General features: G+C 43.2%; 1 protein-coding gene across 1 annotated transcript in view; it reads right to left on the bottom strand.

Annotated features, from left to right (window-relative positions):
• CALN1 (calneuron 1) overlaps positions 1-21,156 on the bottom strand; it is a 523,339-nt gene that overhangs the window by 372,123 nt on the left and 130,060 nt on the right. Inside the window, exon 2 of the mRNA XM_040260649.1 lies at positions 10,138-10,262. Within this exon, the coding sequence (XP_040116583.1) occupies positions 10,138-10,255 (118 nt within the window). The 5' untranslated portion in view covers positions 10,256-10,262. The remainder of the gene's footprint in view (positions 1-10,137; positions 10,263-21,156) is intronic.

The raw sequence follows: 21,156 nt of genomic DNA, 5'->3' as shown, positions 1-21,156 counted from the left end.
CCCACTCCAGTATTCTGGCCTGGAGAATTCCATGGACTATATAGTCCATGGGGTTGCAAAGAGTCTGACACAACTGAGTGGCTATCACTTTCACTTTCAAGGAGCTCTTATTTAAAATATAGATGAGCAGATGATTCTTCCAATAGGATCCTTGAAGGCTGTTATTGGAATAAGGTATGTTACCTTTTTGCCCCAATCAATTGGAAGTTTGGAGCTAAATTTAATGCTCACAGTAAATGTATTAATGTTAGGGGCTGTCATGTTTTTTTCTTCCTCTTGGTATGTGAATTTTTATTTCCTATTTCTCTTCTGACAGCCTTTGCAGTTCATGTTTTTTATTTTATCATATGATGTCTCTATCATTTGGCAAGCATGCAGCATATAAATTACCAATGAGGAAAATGAAAGTGGCAGGGATAGTACTCAGGTTTTCTTCTTGGCCACAGCTATCAAAAAGCACTTTCAGAACCAGGTGCAAGGAACTCCAAGAAGACTTAGGCAAATGTCCCTTTAAGGAGTGGGCCCTCAGAAGCAGCTAGCATCAGAGAAATACCTCCTTGGCACTGCTAACAAAGCTCCACAACTCTCCACAAAAGACTTACCCTCTCAAGGCTCCAAGGCAAGTCAAGCCTCCAGGAGAAAGTAGCCAGGTAGATAAAAGGCCCAGGTTGTAAGGCTAATTCCCAGCTTAAAAGCACAGCTGTCTATCTGGCACTCCCACTCCAGTTGGATGATGTGGCTCATTGTGTAGGTTTTATCGCCTCCTCTGGAGGAGAGAACTTTGAGCCATCAGCCTTCTCAGATAAGAGTTGAGAGCTTCTCTTCTTGTGACAGTAATGTTTCTGCCTTCTTAAAACCCCACTTGAAAAGCCTGGAGAGGGAAGGATCTCAAAAAAGGCAAGTAGGGTGTGCCTCTGGGATTTCTAAATCAACCATCAAAAGTAGAGGAGGAAAAAAAGGAGGGTGGGAGGAGTCTTCTTTACAAGAAAATATATGATGGACCAGACAAACGAGGGTGGAAAGGGGCTCTTCAGAGCTCACAGCACAGAAGGCAGACCCCTTCCAACGTGGGTGAACTCAAGCCCACCACCAGCCTTTTCCTGGACTGCAGTGCACCTCTGCTCTTCATGAGAAATACACTGGGCTCACACAGAGCTTTAAAAATCTCTCTCCACCCACTGAAAGTCTGATTAATCAGCCAAGTTCTCACCCAGGTGTCACAGCGGTGGCAGTGATATATATGATAGTGACATGAGGGTGCAGGGAAGGCACAAAGGGTCTTACTTAGCAGCCAGGAGGATTCAGAGCAAAGAACTTGAAAAGCATGAGCTCTGAAGCCAGGTGGCAGTCTGCATCCCAGTTTCAACACGTGCAAGTTATGCGACCTTGGAGAAGGTTATTATTGAACATATCCCTTTTCGACCTCTGCAAGAATGAGGTTCATAATAGCACCTGTATCATAGAATTACTGAGGGTTAAATGGATTAAATCATCTCCTGCATGTTGAACAGTTCCTGGAACATAGTAAGCACTCAGTAAACTCCAGTTGTAATGATAGGATGAGGATAACAATGGACAATGTTGAAAGTTACAAGACGATCAGGTGTTTCCCAGGTGCATAGAACATTCTTGAAAGAAGCAACTAAAATAAAGGCAGAGAAGCAAGAGAGATTGTGAGGCAGCAGGAAGCTATCTGGAAGGCAAAGTGGGAGTGAAGCAGACAAAAAGGAAGGGTCCAGGCCACATAGGGCTTCATACACTTTGTCCCAGTGATGCGCTGTAGCTAACACAGCTGTAGGCTGCAGAGAGCCATTTCAGAACTATCAGCAGAAGTGAAACATTAAAGGGTAAAATGCTAGAATGGTTGAAAATTACTTTTAACTGGTTCAGATTAAAAAAAAAATACTGATAATAAGCTTTTACTGTGACAAAGTAAGCAGTATGAGAATAACCCTCCCACTGGTGTACAAGCATAAACCTGAACGAAATAGATAAAGCAACTGTTTTCAGGTCATAAACAACAAGCAGCACAAGGCTGCAACTGCAGGCTGAGAGGAAGTTCATATGGTGAGCCCCATGTCCTCCCTGGCTCACTGCCCGGGGACAACTTCCCAAATATAGTTCTCATGTTGGGGTAGCAGAAGGGGCTGGAATTGTAGGGTCAGGCCACAGAGAGAAGAAAACTTGGCAGAGAGGGGGCCTCAGAAGCTTGTGTGTGGGTTCCCTACGAGTGACTGCCTGAAGGCTGGGCAGCCCAGTGCAAGCTGAGATTAAACCAGACTTACCAGGAAGCAGCCACTATGAGATTGAAAATGGAAGACAGATATGAAAATTTAAGCATCTGTAGGGGATGTCTGAAAAATCTCATTAATACCCCAGGCATCCAGACACTAGAAAGACCACAACTTACGGGTAAAACATTCTGAAGGTCTCCGTAAGATCCACCTGCACGAAACCTAAAACCAAGCCCTGACAAGATCCACAAGGAAGACAAGACTTTGGAAGCCCTGTCAAGTTAGAGGGGCTTGGGAGCCAGCCACCTTGGGATTTCCAGAGATCTACCCTAACATAAAAACAAAAAAATCAAGCCAACAGAAATTTAAGGAGGTCAGTTAGTAATTGAACTACCTATTAGAACCAAAAAATCAGCCCTCTTCAAAGAAAGCTAAAAGAACACAGTTCTTGTAACATAGCACTTACAAAGTTCAGCATATAGTCAAATATTAACAGGCACACAAAGAAACAAGAAAGCTTGATCATAATCTAAAAAAGACAATAGAAATCAACCCTCATGTGGCCTAGAGCCTAGATGATAGATTTAGCACTAAAGACTTTTAAGAGCTATTATAAATTTAAGAAAATATGTCCGAAGAATTAGAGAAAATATTGTTTAAATGAGTAAACAGAGTATCTCAGCAAAGAAATGGAAACTATACAAAAGAATCAAACTAAAATTCTAGAGTTGAAAAAACTGTGTGTGTGTGTGTGTGTTGAGAGAAATGGAAACAGAAAGCAAATGCTGCAATGTTAGCAATTGACAAAGGCTACAGCTATTCACTGTACTTTCCAGAATCTCTATAGATTAAAAAATTTTTAGAAATGATTAAGAAATATTAAAGATATTATTGTTTTATGTATATATCTTTGTGTGTGTTTTTGTAGGACAAGAAGGAAAATGTGATTACTTAATCAAGTATGTATTTGAGATGCTCTCTTCCAGTGAAATGGAACTGAACTGATATAGGACTGGTATCCTGGATGAGGCACAAGATCACCTCTTGGTAACTGCAACTGTCTAGGAGGTGGGGGACCTGACCCAAGAAGACAGCAATATGGCTGGAGAAGAAGAAAGTCGATCTGCAAGGCTTTGCCAATGATATGTGTAGAGGAAGACAAAAGGGAAGGTGGGGGTCCAGGATGATCCCCAAATTATCATCATGGCTTACTGGGTATAGTCGGATATAATTTTCTGGGAAAAAATCCAGAGGAGGGGCAATGTAAGAGAAAAAAAAAAGAAAATCTGTTCATCTTTGGACGTTGGAATTTAAGGAACTGTATATAGGGCTATTAAGTAGCAGGTCTAAAACTCAGGAGGGAGGCATGGATCGAATATATCTATCTTGAGGTGACTGGTACACAGTTGCGCCTAGGGATGAGAACAAAAACCAATCCCAGGAGACAGCAGTGCCTCAGGAGTGGGCAGAAGATGAGGGAAATGACAAAGAAGTAGAAAAGAGGGAGGGGGAGAGCCAGCTAGCGGCAAGGGTGCCCAGACAGTACCAAACCAAAACCCAGGGTGTGAGCAACGCTGCCAGATGCCGCAGAAAGTCCGGGACAGACATTGAGTGTCCACTGCATTAGGCAAACAGGAGGCCATTGAGGAAACGGGACTGTGCTGATGCAGTGGGTCTAGAAGAGTCCAGATGGAGGTAGCCAACTACTAAAGTGGTACTTCATGTTACAAAGTCGGATTGATACATCCGCTCTAAAATTCAAATTAAAATACTCTCCAAAAAGGTAGGATAATGTATGCACATCCCCAGAAACATTTATTGTGAGATGTACACACACGTTAGAGGCTGAGGAGACATTTTCACTAGCTGCCACACTAACTTAACTAGTGTAGCATAATTTCCACCCTCCACAGAGGCACGCACAGAAGGTACTGGCTCATCACCATTATCTGCCCTGCTAGGGACCCAGAGGCGACACAGACCAGCAAATCAAGCAAGCGATCTCTATTGCACAGCATGTGTTCTCCACAGTGATCTACCCCTCAACCCAAACCCACCTCAGCAACATCTTTCTTTTTTTAATTTTTATTTTATATTGTAGCACAGTTGACTAACAATGCTGTGTTAATTTCAGGTGGACAGCAAAGTGATTCCATGATGCATACACATGTATCTATTCCTTTTCAAATTCTTCTCCCATTTAGGTTGGTATAGGATATTGAAGAGCTCCCCATGCTATGCAGTAGGTCCTTGTTGGTTATCTGTGTAGCAGCACCTCTTTTCTAAGCTCCTTTGGGGAACACAACTCTCTAAGGGTAACAGGAGCCATGGGTGAGTGTGTCTCATCCCCTGTTATTTGTGGAGGAGTGATGAGAACCCAAATGTACCAGAATCTTGAATACTAGCTTGGGAACAGGAAAGAGACCAAAAGCAGGGAAGAATCAAGGAACTAACAGAATTCTGTGGCATAAGAGAGCCAACTTAATAGGAGGGGCCATCAAGAACCCACTTCTGCTCAGCAGCCATGGACTAGAGGAATGTCTTCTAGAAATTGGACTCTCCAGTTGGGGCTGAAAAGGGGGACGTTACCCCAGGTCTGGAATAAAGTGAAGATAGAATGAAGAAGGCTAAAGGCTCTTTATAAACCTTGTTTGCTGACAGATCCTGGGTCTACAAAAAACTTCCATTGCTGAGTCACAAAACCGAATAGAAAAAAGCAAAAGGGATCAGACAAAACCATCTTCTAATGGAAAACAAAGGTAGCATCAGCTGGGGGACTTGGAGAAAAACAGATTTTTATTATAAAAAGATCTCTATATATAATTTATGACAAGAAACAGAAGAGAGTCGGATAAACTGTGTACAAGTTGTTCTCAATAAGACAAAGAGTTGGGGAGAATAAAACAATATGACTCCGGTAAAAGACGAAGAAGTTGCCATGAGAAGAGCACAGCCTAAGATTACAGCAGCAACATCAGCAACTACAGCCTAAGAGCACAGATTGGAAACCTACTGAATACCTGCCAAGATACAGTGGATAAAAAAGAGCATAGGGTAGATAAATAAACTGAGGTATTTACCTATCAAGAAACACCATATATTGATGCAAATGAATGAACTTCATCTACCCTCAAAAACATGGTTGAGTCTCACAAGTATAATGTTGAAGAAAAGAGGCTGGACAGAAAACCATAAATATAATGTGTACCCCCTCGAGATGAAGGTAAAACATGAACACAATGATAGGTGACTGAGGAAGAGATAGTAGGAAAAACTTCAAAGGGACTTCAGGGTGCTGGTAACACCTTATTCCTTAACCTGGGGGTTGTTGCATGAGTGTTCATATTTGATAATAATTGAACTGTACTCTCAAACTTTTCTGTATCATACTTTGACCAAAATGTTAAAGGATAGCTACTGAAATAAAATCAAGCTACAAGGAAACTGAAACTTTCAACCATAATGAAAATAAGTTCTAAAGGCAATAGTAAAAATTGTTTTAAATGACTGCAAACAACTAAATCCATGAAGTGGTAGACAGACTCAAGAATGAACAGAGATGTGCAAAAAAAAAAAAAAAAAAAGAGAGAGAGAAATGATGTGAAGAGACACGTTTTGTGGAAAATATCAAATGAAGATTTAGTGTTCGAATGGGAGGCACTCCTGAAGGAAAAAAAAAAAAAACAGAAATAACAACCATTCAAGATGTGAGAGCAAACTAACCTAGGCAAGAAGGAAGACCCTAGACATTAATCTAAGAAGCTGACGCTGTTACTGGCAAGAATAACGTGAAACACCCACACTCGGACATTTCACAACGATCATGGGGAACCATGAGGAGAGCATTTCCAACATCACAGCTGCAACAGAAGGGGAGGCTCAACTACATCCTAACAACCCCAAACTGAAAACAACCCCAAAATACATCCTGAATGGAACAGATACAGAAACTGAGATATATTTATATACAATGGAACACCATACGTTCATGAAAATGAGTAAAGTTCAGAAAGAAGCAAGTTTACTTTAAGACAGCCTCACAAGATTATTCAATAAATAGCACTGAAAAAACTGCTTTTAAAATATTATAATTCATGTGTCTAATAAAATCCCACATGACACACTCTAAAAACACAAGATGCTACTAATAAATTCTGTATGTACATAAACTCTCTGGGTAGACTGTAAACTCCTTGGACCAGGCAACAAATATTATACTTCTTTGTATATTCCTCCACCTAGAAAACATCGGGGTAAACATTCCTGTAATGAATGAGTGACTAGGAATGAATAGATGAGTGAACACAAATGAATGAATAAATGAACGTTAAGATCTCAAACAGATCATCACTGCTGAGTTTGTTGGGTGATTTCCAACTCCACTCTGACCAACCTGATGCAGCTTTGCATTATTCCACCCTGAACTTTGTTTACTGAGAAGAAATAGAAACTTCTCAGAGTGAATGGCAGAGGGCAGTAGCCTGCATGGCAAGCGGCCCTGTTCTGAGAGGGTAACCTCTCACGGACTGGGTACCTTTGCTCCTTACACTGAAGGAGAGGGACACTCCATCCCCAGTGACAGTCACTGACCAGGTGAGGGAACCTGCCCTTGGTGATCCATAAGCCCGAGGCTGTAGCTATGGCGGGGTGGGGATGGAGCATCTGTGCCCAACGTGGCTGGACCACAGAGGATGCTTCAGTAGCCACCAGTGGCCAACACATCAACTCCCTGTGCAATGCCCTGTGTCCTGCAGGGATAAACAAGTGACTCCCAAACAGTAGGATGTTAGGGCTCAGCTGACACAAGGCAGTCCCAAGAGAACAGCAAACAGACACCGTCTCAGAAATGGCAGTTTCCCTAAAAACCAACCTGCAGTCCTCTGAACTGATGCAAGCCAACGTAGAGCACCTGCTCTACACGCAGAACACATCTTCACAGCCCTGCCACAGCCCCAAGATGCTTGTAACAAAGCGTGAGCAGTCATAACTCAGGGTTCACCTTGGCAAAAATAAATAAATAAGTAGAAGGAATCTTCCATGAGAAAATAAATGGCCTTTCTCCAGGCTCAGAGTATGGATTACTCTTCTAAAGGACAAATACAGTATTTTCCCCAGCCGACATCACACCATAAAGTCCAGCTTTACTCAACTAGGGACCCCTGACCCCCACCCCCTCAACATATATCCAGAGAAAACTGTAATTCAAAAAGATACGTGGCACTCCAGTGTTCACTGCAGCGTTATTTATGATAGCCAAGACATGGAAATCACCTAATGAACACCAGCAGATGAATGGATAAAGAAGATGTGGTCCATATACAATGGAATATATTAGTCATAAAAAAGAAGGAATAATGCCACTTGAAGCAACATGGATGCTAAGCGAAGTAAGCCAAAGACAAGTATCATATGATATCACCTACATGTGAAATAAAACCATGATACAAATGAACTTATATATAAAACAGAGACAGACCACAGACATAGAAAACAAACCATGGTTACCAAAAGGGAAAGGTAGGGGAGGGGTAAATTAAGAGTTTGAGATTAACACACATACACACTACAAATGGCAACCCACTCCAGTATTCTCGCCTGGGAAATCCCATAGACAGAGGAGCCCGGTGGGCGGCAGTCCATGGGGTCACAAAAGTCAGACATGACTTGAGAGACTAAACAACAATATACAAAACAGACAGACAACAAGGACCTACTCTATAGCACAGGGAACTATATTTGATGTTTCATAAGAACTTATAAGGAAAAGAATATTTAAAAATCGATACATATGTATGTATAACTGAATCACTTTACTGTATACCTGAAACTAAGACAACATTGTAAATCAACTATACTTTAAAAAGAGGGAGAGAGAGAGTTGCTTGAAACACATAGACTTTTGGCCCAGGTCTCATGGCTTCTGCTCCATGGGGCTAAATACACAGGAGGCTCTTGGTCCCTCCTGCAAACTGGTGACTGAAACTGGGGGAACCTGCTCAAACAAATACCAGCACCCCGGCCCCCGAATCAATGCACCACTGCCCATCTCACCACTGCAGCAGACCCCTGCTCAGGACAAAAGGAAGACTGGGCCTCACCTCACCCGCCAAACACCCACAGCTCAGCCCCAGTCTTCTCTGTGGCCATCAGGATGGGCTCATTTTGGAGGCAGTCAGGGCTCTGTTTTTTGCTTCCAAGCCGTTGTCTGAATATCCTCTAGCCAACTAAAGGCCAGGAGATATGCAGGCACAACTTTCCTCTCTGGCCCTCAGTCTGTCTGGACCACAGTGAGCAGCTGCTGGGCCTGAGGAGCCTGGCTCTGGCCACATAACTCTCCTTTCTCTGACCCCCCTCCAGCCTCTCCCCCAAACCCAGCCCACTGGGCCCTGAGCTTCACTGCTTCATCATGGAAATAAGCAAGCCTCTATAGGGAGGCCTGGGAGATACCACGAGTTCAGTTCCAGGCCATTGCAATAAAGCTTATATTAATATCACGATGAAGGGAATCAGTGAATCAGTTAGTTTCCCTGTGCATGTAAAAGTTATGTTTATGGACTTCTCTGGTGGTCCAGTGGTTAAGACTCCACGCTCCCACTGCAGGAGGCATGGGTTCAATCTCTGGCTGGGGAACTCAGAGCTCACAGGCCACACGGAGCAGCCAAATAAATAAAATAAAATATCCTTTTTTAAAAAGTTGTGTTTACACTACATTGTGTAGTCTATTAAGTGTGCAATAGCATTATGTCCAGTGTACGTACCTTAATTAAAAAACATTTTAGCAATAAAAAAATTTAACCAGCATCTGACAATGTAGAGTTGCCACAAACCTTAGATTTGTTTAAAAAAAAAAAACACTGCAGTATCTGAGAAGTGCAATAAGGCAAAGTGTAATAAAACTTGGTATGACTGTCGAGAAGTAAGCAAACAACATGGGCGAGAGCAAGAAAGCTATCCGATGTCCCTGTCCTTACTTGTTGCATCTCCTGCTGATCAATTGTGAAGCAAGTTCGGCTTCCCTGGCCCAGAACTGAAACTCTCCACCTTTCCCTTGGAAGAAATGTGCCAAGAGAAAGCGTACTGGTTCAGACTATTACACTTAAAAGCAAAGATACGGGCCATCTGAGGTAATTTTAACTTTCTTATTTTAGAAAGTAAATTTCAACTTCTTGTTTTAAAACAGTGTGTTACCAGGAACACAGCATTCCAAAACAAGATGGGAAACTGATCTGGCTTGGCTTCAGCAGATGTAGTACCTAGGCAAACATCTGGCTGAATTAACCTAATTCTCTATCCTAAAAAAAAAAAATTCTTTCTTCCTCATTTTAATTTTTTAATTAAGGAGTTGATTTCCCCAGGCTACAGAGGGGGCACTGTCCCAGGATGCTTTCAGTCACCATGTTCTCTGGTTCGTTCCCAACCCTAAGGCAGGGTTACACTGTTACAGAGGCAATCAAAATAATTGCTGGCTATTTCCACCTGGACACAGATTTCAAATGATTCTGATCTGGACAGGATTCAAAGCACCATTCAAAGGCCTCAAGTCAAAAGACGGCCATTCACAGGGCTACAATCTCCCCCACAGCTGGGCCCCATCGTGGACAAGAGGGAAACAGGGCCACATTGTTGGTGATCAAGATTCCATCAACTGGAAAATAACATGTGGGGAGCTGAAGGCTGTCTCCCCAGTTGGTATCCAAAGGAACCAAAACATTCACCATAGATTTTTCAGGCCACCAGGTCCATCTCACACAAAGAAGTCATCTGGGCAAAAGTGATCTCTGAACTCTTTCCTGCCGCATCATGGTCAGACCTGGCCACAACTGATGGCCAGGGTCTTAGATGCACGACAGCCCCAGATGGCTCCCTTGGGTGGCTAACCTCCCAGGCTGGGCGGGCTCCTTACCGTCCAACTCCTCCACGGAGATGTTAGCCAGCTGCTCGCTGTCGCTGCCAGCAGAGAGAGATCGGTTGAGGTAATTCCCCTTGTACAACAGGCCAGCGGTCACATGGTGAAAAGGCATCTTCTCCCTGCTCACGAGGTAGAGGGGGAGAGAAAGACATCATCATCCATTCCTCTTTTCCTTCCTGAAGGACCATCCCGGTGTTCGGACGGCCAGGGGTATTTTTTTAAATAACAGTAACATTGGTAGAGGGAAAGTCAGAGAGTACCAGGGTCCCCCTGGCCAGAACGATTCCCAAATGCCCCAAATTCTATCCTTTCCTTCACTGTACATCTTACTTCATTTTCCCCATTTAATAATGAACTTAAGCCATGGGGTTCTGGCAGACTGTGGGATACCCTGGCATCAACCAGCTGTCTCTCCATGCAAACAAGGATGCACTTGCTCCTTTCTCTGGCCTGATAAACCCTTTCTCTGTCCTCATAAGAAAGGATTGAACACCCTAGAAATGTGAGTGTATCCAGGGACCAGATGTCTTAGCTGTGACTGTATAGATATCAAAGTGTTTCATTTTCCCCAAGTAAAGCAGGTATTGCACTTATACTGCTCTCAAAGCAGGTCGGACATGCCAGGCTCTGAGAGAACATAGACAACAGCCTGCACCCCTGAGGAGCAGCCCTGCGCCTATTAGCACGAGTGGCTCATGAGCACAGGCCCCTGAGATGCCAGTCACACCTGACCTGCTGGAAAGGTGGGCAGCATCTCAAGGTGTCTCAGAACAAAGCAGCTTCCAGGACTCCCACAGGAAATGAAAGCATCCCCTTAGACCAGACTAACAAACCCTCCGGGATCCTCGGCCCAGAGTGCTACCCCTGGGGGTATGAAGTTCCCACCAGTACAAGGGGGCCAGAGGCTCCAGACTAAGGTGAAAGGGAGGGACGAGAGTTACAGTTGGAAAGTTGGGTCTCTCACAGCATGGAGGTTCCTCAAACAACTAAAACCAGAGTTGCCAAATGATCCAGCAATCCCACTCCTGGGCATATATGCAGACAAAGCTCTAATTCCAGGTCCATGCACCCCTGTGTTTACAGTGGCACTATTCACAACAGCTGAGACATGGAGACGACCTAAACAGACACCAACAGATGAACGCGTAAAGATGTGAGAGATACACACACACACAATGGAATACTACTCAGCCATTAAAAAGAATGGAATAACGCTATTCGCAACAACAAGGATGGACCCAGCGATTATCAAAGTGAGTGAAGACAGAGAGACAAACATCAAATGTATCACATATGTGGATCTAAACTACGACACAGATGAACTTCTTTACAAAACAGACTCACAGACACAAGAACAGACTTGTGGTTGCCAAGGGGTAGGGGAAGCAGGGAAGAGTTTTCCTGGGAGTTTGGGGTGGTAGATGCAAGCTACTACACTTAGAATACATAAAAAGTCCTACTGTGTAACACAGGGAATTAAGTTCAATATCCTGTAATAAACCATAATGGATAAGAATATGAAAAAAAAGAGAGAGAGAGAAAGTTGGGTTTCCCCATAGCGGAAAGAGCAAGTTCTGTTATAGTGAGTGAGTTGTGGGGCATATCTGGTTCTGCTTCCCCATCTGCAAAGGGGGCTAAGAGGATAGCGAAGCCTCTGGGTGGAATTAGGGAACAGGCAGGAAGAAGCAGGAGTCAATTCTAGGGTGCAGGTAGAAGACACCCTTTTAACAGAGCTCCAGGAAGGTGAACAGGGGCACAGGAAGGGGTGATCTCCCCACCATTGGGGGCATGCAAGCAGAGGTTGAGGCCTCCCTTGCCAGGGGCTCTGTGGGAGAGAAACGGCCCCTGTGCTGTCTCCCACACACCAATCATTCTCCCTGTGAGTCCCTTGTAGAGTCCCTCTGGGCATTAAAATTTGCATCTGTGTGTTAAGCCAGAGTGGTCCTAGCAGCCCCTTAAGGCACTGCTGAGCAACAAGGTGTAAATTACAGAAAGAGACAGCTGACAGAAGGCCAGTCTCTGGGGATGACGGTTCAGGGCTTCCGGGCTCCCAAACCTTGTTTCCCTCAAGTCACACTCATGACAGTCAGCTGTCCCTGGTGATGGATGCTGTCGGGGGAGGGTGCTGTCTTCTTTTCCCTGTGACACTACAGGCCTGGGTGACAGGCCGGCAGGATGTCCCTTTCTCTCTCTCCCTCCTGACTAGAGCCCACTCCAGCATACTCCTGGGTGGACTGAGAGCTACTGACTTAGAGATCAACCCATGAGACTCCTAATAGCTCCAGGGCTTGACCAAGAGCAGGAAGCCGGTGAGTGGAACAATCCATTCTAGAACACAAGCCTCCTAAGCTCTCTTTCAACTAAGCAACCTCAGCTCTCCACCAGACATTTCCACCCGGATGTCAAACCCTCATTTCAAACTTAAGATGTCGAAAAATGAATTAATTATCTTCCTAAAAAATAGGCCACACTTTCTGATTTCTCTATTTCTATCAAAGGTACTTTTCTCTCATCATAACAACTGGGATGATTCTCACAAATGTTCTGGGCCTGAAAAGTAAAACAGACACATGGCTGAGGCTGGAGCCAGCCACCAGGCTCCAGTGCACCCTTAACTCTTTCCACGGCTAACGTTAATCCCTCCATCCACGGGCTGATCGCAAGTGACAGGAGGGAATCACAGAGTATGCAAGCCTTTGACAATTGTAAGGGGCACATCTTCAGCTAATTATAAGTCAGACTTTCCCCCTCCCAGCCAAATCTATCCTTACACATAAACGGGCAAGAATCTTTCTTTGGGTGACTTCCCTGGTGGTCCAGTGGCCAAGACACCGAGCTCCCAATGCGGCGGATCTGGGTTCCATCCCTGGTCAGGGAACTAGATCCCACATGCCACAACAAAAGATCCTGCGTGCCACAATGAAGACCCATGCAACCAAATAAATAAAATAAAATTTAAAATAACAAAAAAAAATTTTTTTAGAATCTTTCTTTGGAAGACAACTTCAATTACCATCACCTCTTTTCTCAAAGTTACATTCCAGACCAAACAGGTTTAAAGACGAGAATCAGACGCACAAGGTAGGACCATTCCCGCTTTCCTGTGGCTAGCCCTGATTTGGGGCACCATGTGCCACCGTGGTCATTTCAGCCTAGACTGAGTCCCATGGTCCTGGGAGTGATACATCCATACTGGCTAACATTTCCTGTGTGGTTTCAGCGTCCCTCTCAGCCCTGGCCCCAGGACCCAGTTAATCTGTTGTTTTAACCATCACTGAAATCCTTCATAAACATGGGAAAGCACCCACACTGATCTCTAATTTTGCCACCTGGAAGGAGGCCCCACTGAGGTCAGTAAGGCACGGAAAGCATTTCTTCCCACGCCACTGCTCATGACTCCAGTGTCTCAGCATTTTGTAAACCTCTTCCCATGATCACCTTCTACTTGGTTGTCCGAAGCTCTGGCCCCACCACACGCATTTTTACAGCTGCCGTAACAAGGTTATACTCAAACACATGTGTCCAAGCCACATTCAGCTGCAGAAGAAATGCTGAGTATTCTGCAGAGAAAACTGGTCGCAACTGAGTCCTACTCGATAGACCAGCATAATTTGCTTCTGGAAAAAGCAGTCTACAAAATTAGGTCCATATTCAGTTCATTCACCCGAAACACTCAAAGTCTAGTGGGAGAGGAAACACGTGCAATTGAGCCATCCGTAGAGATAAATAAAGTCATGTTCAAGAAAGGGAAGAACATTATCCCAAGTAAGCTAAAAACAGCCGCTGCAATTAAAGACTAAATTTCACCCCAAGCCACCTGGGGAAATCCAGGCTTTCAAGGTTCTCTGTTTGGCTATGGCAGGGAAACATATCAGTTCATCAGCAAAGACAGACATGGTCCTGAACTAAATCTTTGAGATGGATCCTTATATATGTTTTTTTAATAGTTATTTTACTCATTGAGAACTATTAAGTGACTGTTTATCATGTGAACATTTTTTTCCGTATTTTCTGTGAATTCATATGGTTTCCTGGCTACGAAACATGACTACCTGGTCAAAAGCAGTGTTAGATTTAAATACTAGCTCTCCATTGATTAGCCATGTAGGTAAATAAATTAACCTCTGTAAGCTTCAGCCTTCTCCTCTGTAAAAGTGGGGGTTTGACACATACTGCATAGTATTTTGTAACCATGAAATAAGATAACATACACAAAGCACTTGCCTTAGCAGCAGAAATGTTCTCAATAAATATCATCAGTAATTATTTGCTAAGGATTTTACATGAAGTGGGATGCGGGGCAGAAGAAGGTCACGATACGTCAGGTGGAAGATAAAACACGCCAGCTTTTGAAGGAGGATCAGGAAGAACCTGGCCAAGGGTGAGTTTCAGAGAGAAGCTGGCTGGCATTGCACGCCATGGATGTGCCAAGCAGTTCAGTGTGTATGCAACAGAGCACCAGGAGGCCCAAGCGCGGAGCGGTTTCAGCAAGCAGCTGACTGTATCAGGCTCTGCTCCTGCTTAGTCGCTCAGTCGTGTCCGATTCTTTGTAACCTCATCGACTGCAGCCCACCAGGCTCCTCTGTCCATGGGGTTCCCCGGGCAAGAATACTGGAGTGGGTTGCCATTCTCTTCTCCAGGGTATCTTCCTGACCCAGAGAGTGAACCCAGGTCTCCCACATTGCAGGCAGATTCTTTACCATCTGAGCCTCCAGGGAAGCCTGACTGTATCAGGAGGAGCGGGCTATTTGAATGAAAAGCACCAGCGATGAAAAAGAGTCTATTTCCTGGGTACCACTACGTTCCATGGTCATATCAAGGATGACTTGTCAGGAGGCTAAAAACAAAAGAAGTTCCTGTTTTCGGGATTGAGGAACTGGTACACTTCTTGGCAAAGTAACAAACCAAACAGGCTCACTCCCCTTGCCTTGAGAGGATGTTCTTCAGCGACAGTTAATTTTCTGTCACCTTGACTGGATCACGGCATGCCCAGATATTTGGTTAAACGTTATTCTGGGTATGTCTGTGAGAGTGTTTTGGGGTGAGATTAACATTTAAATTGGCAGTCTGAGTAAAGAAGACTGCCCTCCCCAAGGTGGTTGGGCCTGATCCAATCTGTTAGAGGTCTGAATAGAACAGAAAGGAAAAGTAAAGGAAAACTTGTTCTTTCTGTCTGAACTGTTTGAGCTAAGATACTGGTCTTCTCCTGCCTTTGGACTTGGGCTCAGGCTGGAGCTTACACCAACAGCTCTCCTGGGTCTCTGGCTCACCAGAGTAATTCCTTACAATAAACTTCTTTCTATGTGTATACATGTGTGTGTGTATATATATATATATATTCTATTGGTTATATTTCTCTGAAAAAACATAGAGTAATATAACTTCCTTTTTTTTTTTCCTCTGCAGTACCAAAGACCCAGGCACATTGCTGTAGGCTGATATTATTATTCTGGATAAAGAGTATTCCAGGACATAATTCTGCAGGGCCTCTGAAGCAGCACTACTCAAAGTGTAGTGTGTGGACCACTGCCAACTGAATATTATTTGCTGCTTGTCTGCAATGAGATAAGGCCAAGAATTGAATCAAAGCATTGAAATTTTTATACCAATTTGGAGCATTGTCCAAATACCTAAGCATGTGAACAGTGGACTTGATTTTTTTTCTATCTCTGTTTTTTACTTTATTTTTCCACTAATTCATGCTTTCTGCATTTTACGGAAACCAGTCTGCCAAGGATGGAGGCGTTAAACAAAAAATGGAAAACAAACAAACAAAAAAGACAAAACACTAGTCCCTCCCCACAAATAGTTTAGTTTGAGAAGTAATTCTCTCTAAACTACTTTGTTTCATCAATTACTGGTAATGGGCTACAGAGAGAGCAGAAGAAAGACATCTGGAGTGCATCTAGAGAAATGCACTTGAACTTCTTTCCGAAATTTTCTCAAAGTGCAACTTAAAGTAGTTTAGAGAGAAGTGCTTCTCAAACTGACCATGCTGGACCTGCTTTTTTAAAGGAGTCTGGATCTAGTTCCTTTGGTCCTTAGCACCACTGAGAAGCAACAATCCCCGTCCTACGGCTAGGCAGGGATCATCCCTCCCAGTCTGCAACATGCCTAGGAACAGAAGGGTCTGAGGCATGGGCCCTGCACGTGAAGATGTGAAATTTGCTGTAGGCTTTTCCCGTGTTGCTTTTGATTAAGGAAGAACTGCAGAAGACCTCAGATACCCTAGAAATGCATGTCTCCTCCTCAGAGTCCAAGAGTTAAGTTACAGGGACAAGAAGATCCCTTCTTACTCCAGCAAAGATGCACTCGATGGATGCCAGCAGAGAGTCTGGCTAAGTACTTACAAAACAATTGTGTTCTCTTATAAAGATCCTGCAGGGACAGGCCAGTTGGCAAGGAGAGTTTGGACAGAGCTCAAATCAGATAGGAATGAGTAAGCAGAAAACACCAACGTGAGGGGCTAAATAAAAGTTCTGCATCATTAGAGGAGGAAGCACTTTCAAGAAGATGTACAGCCAAAAGCAGATTGTCAACAACAGTATGATACAAGAAAGAAGACAATAAGTTTCTGGTTACATCCTTGAAAATAAGTAAGAAAGCAGGGTGCCTGTGAAATAAGAATAAGAACGCAAATTCATGAGGAAATCTCAGAGTACAGTGAGGAGATATCAAGTCAAAAAGAGAAGACAGCTTGCTAAGAGGCAAGCTCATTTGGAAAAGGTGCAGGTCTTTGCAAAGCAAAGGAGTAATCCAAAAATAGTAGCAGAAAATCTACATTAATGGCAACAAAGAATATATCAAATAAACAGAAGATGCAGCGAATAATATAATGAGCCATGGCCCCACCACCCAGACTGAATATGAGCTAATATTTATCCTCATTTGCTTTAGATTTCTTTTTAGAAATATCTTATATTGAAGCCCTGCCCACCTATTGTATTTCTCCACTTCCTATTGTTGCTGCAACAACCCTATTCAGGAGGCAGAATGTATCCTTCTGGTTCATGGTTTTAAATTTTCCTATATTTGTGTGTAATTATATAGAATATATTATATTATTGCTCTGGGCTTTCCCAGTGGCTCAGACGGTAAAGAATCTGCCTGCAATGCAGGAGACCCAGGTTCAATCCCTGGAAAGATCCTTTGGAGAAGGAAATGACAACCCACTCTAGTATTCTTGCCTGGAGAATTCCACAGACAGAGGAGCCTGGGCAGGCTACAGGCCATGGGGCTGCAAAGTGTTGGACACGACTGAGCAACATACACACACACACAGTATTGCTGTATATATCTTTCAATTTACATAAATAATATCACAGTATACATATGCTCTTGCAATGTGCACATTTCAATCTATCTTAGAGCTTAGGGACTTAGTCAAATCCATATACACATAGCTAATTTACTTTTAACTGTGCCATAGCTTTCCATATTGCAATTTATTTATCTACTATCCAACTGAAAGAAAAGCATTCTGCAGTGAACATCCTCATGTGTGTCTCTTTGCATATACTTGGGGAAATTTCTCCAGCCTGCATACCTAGATCAAATATTACAGCATTTTTCCAAAGTACTCTCCAAAATGGTCGGCTTAGTTGTCTATCGTTATATAACAACTTACCCTTGAACTTAGTGGCTTAAAACAGCAAATATTTATTATCTCACAGGTTCCATGGGTCAGGAATCAGGAATTGCTTCTCTGGGTGGTTCTGGTTCAGATGGTCTTATGAGGTTGCAGTTAAGACACTGACCAGGGTTACCACCATCAGAAGGTATGCCTGGAGCTGTGGGATCCACTCCCAAGACGGCACTCATGTGGCTGTTAACAACATCCTGGGGGGACTCTCCAGAGGGCTGCTTGGGTGTTCTTATGACAGGACAGCTGGCTTCCCCCAGCAGGTGTTCCAAGATACAGGAGGAGGGTGCTTTTATGAACTGGTCTCAGAAATCACACAGTCACTTTCAACACATTCTATTCATTAGAAGCAAGATGCTAAGCGAAGCCCACACTCATGGGGAAGGAAATTAGGCTCTATCTTTTGAAAGATGGAGTATCAGAGAATTTGTAGACATCTTTTAAAAACATCATCATAGTTGTGACAATTTACAGACCCACCATTAACCTATCAGCATGTCTATTTCCCCCAGAGCCTTGCTGACACTGAGTATAAGCAGACGGTTTCATTTTTCTTAACTAGATTTCCTTGACTGCTATTTCAGGCATCTTTTTATACGGTTTTTGGCCATTTCATTTCTTTATTTCATTGTAAGTCTATACGTCATCTGAGAATTTAAGTTTATATTTCTCTTATCATGCCTTTAAGCATAGCCATGTTTAATAACTGGCTCATAAAATTCCTGAACATTTAACAAGATCCACACCCCTGGCACCAGTGCCACCAGTTGGGGCTTTCATGGGCTGGTATGAGCTGACTCCAGCACACCACTGGATGAAGGTCTTTTTCCTGACCATTTCTGGCTGTTTCTATAGGCAAGAAAAGTCATGCAAACATGACGCTTCCTTGCAACAGTGTTCCGCTGTCCACTGTCTAGTTTCCTGGCTGTGAAGAAGTGGTCAAGGGGTTGGCAGAAGAGCAAAGGTTTCTGAATCCTCAGATGAACTTCAAGTTCATCCTCCAGCTTTTGAGGGGTCAAGAAGTTTTAGGAACAAGAAGCATATGCCAGTGGGGTCTCAGTGGCAGTAAGCCCCCTAGAGTGTTGATCTGAATTATTCTGGGAGTTTTTCTGGAGACTCATCCAAAATCCAGTCCTTGAGCCCTTCAACAATTTTGTAAGCATCAAATTCCCTGTATTAAATCCCTTCCTTCTTAAAATACCCAGTCCTTGAACTATACTGGTCCTTGAATTATACTGGTCCTTGAACTATACTGGTCCTTGAACTAAAACCTTAACTGATACTGCATCTTCCAAATTTCTTAAAAAAATTTTTTTTTAATTTTCATTTTTAAAAATCTGTGTATCTATGTTATAAGCAATTTCTTCAAAATTATTTTTACATTCACATTCTTTTATTCAGTTGTAACTTAACTCACAGTTTAACCTGTCTGCTCGGTTTTCATGTAAATTATGTTTTCCATTTCTAGAAGTGTCATGTTTCTTTTATAAATCCATCTTTATCACTGAGCATAAATCTTTCACTATAATCTTTATTCTCTGTCCTTTTCATATTTTCTTTCGGAATGTCATTCTGTTACCTCAGTTTCTTAAGGCACTAATCTTTTTGGTGCTTCTCTGTCACTAGCAGTAAACAGTTTCCCGGTGTGATTTCACTTTGTGGTTAGGAGCATCTTCAGTAGGTGTCGTTTTCTCCCTCTGGAGCTGCACATGCGCAGCGATCCACACCCATGGCACCGGTCCCCCAGGCTTCACCAGTCGAGGACCAGCTTGTCCATTCATCCTTAGCTTGGAAGGCCTGCACCACACGGGCTGTTTAGATGTCGACTACGCATCCCCCCACCCCAAGCACAGGTTTGGCGTTCTGATTGGTCGTGTGCGCCTCTTCCTTTGGCAGCCATAGTTCCTGGGAGACAAGCTTCTTGGCCACTTTGCTGAGCGGTGGGCTGACTGACTCTAATCCCCACTTACGAGAGGGGCGGCCATCAGTAGAAGCAGGGTCTCAGTTCCTGTTTCCTGCCTGCTACGAATTTAAGCCCACGCCTTTCCTCCCTGCATGGACATCAAGACTCCCAATTGCCAGGGTCTTATGGGGTGTTTTCACCTCTACACTTTCATCTCTAGGCTCTGAGTCTCCTCTTCCTTTCTTTCACACTAGGTTATTTTAGTGTGAAAATAACAGGAAGAGTGTAGTCAGGAAAACAGAGGCTCGGTCAGCTAATTCATTAAAAGGATTTGAAACAGTGAGCTACCTACTAAGCGGGCAGAAGGGCTGCAAAGCCCCCCAGAGTCTGGTTAGCAGAGATCAGCAATAGCAGAAAGTTATTCCCACCCCCTAGTCTGGAGGCACAAACGGAAAGGGCGGTATTACCCGGACCTCAAAGTTGGGGTGCCCAGAGGAACTAGAACTGGTAGAGGATGCCCAATAAGATCTGAGATGGTGCAAGGGAAAGCTCTGCTCTGCAAAGAACAAGGACAGGAACCCTTAAGAGACAGAGGCACCATGGAGACATTTGTTAAAGGCAAATCCATCTTCACCTTCTCACCTCCTTCTGGCACCTCCCTCTGGTCAGGGAATCTGGAAATGTACTTTGCTTGAATGGACCTTACTATACAGAGTGAATTAGGAGGAAAGAGAATGATAAATCTGTAAGCAAGCAGACACACAACTAGTTGAGCTACAGAGTTAACTTTTTTGTTATATTTTTATCCTGCATCTCTGTATTTATGGCAGGAAAATAATCTATGTGAGCTTAGTGACCACACTGACAGAACCAGAAATCCTTATAACATTTTTGAATTTCAAAGATAAGGAAAATTCTTCTGAGCATCCAGGTTAGAAAAAACAGGTTAGCCACAAAGGATCAAGATGAAACTCAGCTCCCTTCACAATAGCAAGCAGCCACCAACAGAGAAACTATCCCCAGCTGCCATTAAGGGTCGCTTAAAATAAAATGAGTAGAGAAGTTTACCAAATAAATTATGGGAAAAGACTTAAAGGCAAAGGTCAAAGAAAAGAAAGTCCTAACTGCAAAACAATTCAAAATAAAAAGCACTGAAAATATAGTGAAGGTCAGTGTACGTTTCAAAAGAGTAAAATCCAAAATAATCATATATTAGTCACAAACCTCTGTATCACATATCATATCATTATAAAGTAAAAATAATTTAAATACATTTTTGATATATTAAATTGGTGAATATTTTAAAGATACTCTCTAAGCCTTTAGCAAATCACCACGACAACAAAATAAAAACAAAGAGGATATGAATGAGGTAGACATTTTTCTATGGAGGCTGATGTAATTAATGTGTGTGTGTGTAATTAATGTGTGTGTGTGTGTGTGTTCCCATTGCCCACCCAGAGGTCAC

The sequence above is a fragment of the Oryx dammah genome, unplaced genomic scaffold (assembly GCF_014754425.2).
Source record: "Oryx dammah isolate SB20612 unplaced genomic scaffold, SCBI_Odam_1.1 HiC_scaffold_2, whole genome shotgun sequence".
In the NCBI taxonomy this organism is placed as follows: Eukaryota; Metazoa; Chordata; class Mammalia; order Artiodactyla; family Bovidae; genus Oryx; species Oryx dammah.
This window is presented reverse-complemented; position numbering and strand designations above follow the sequence as displayed.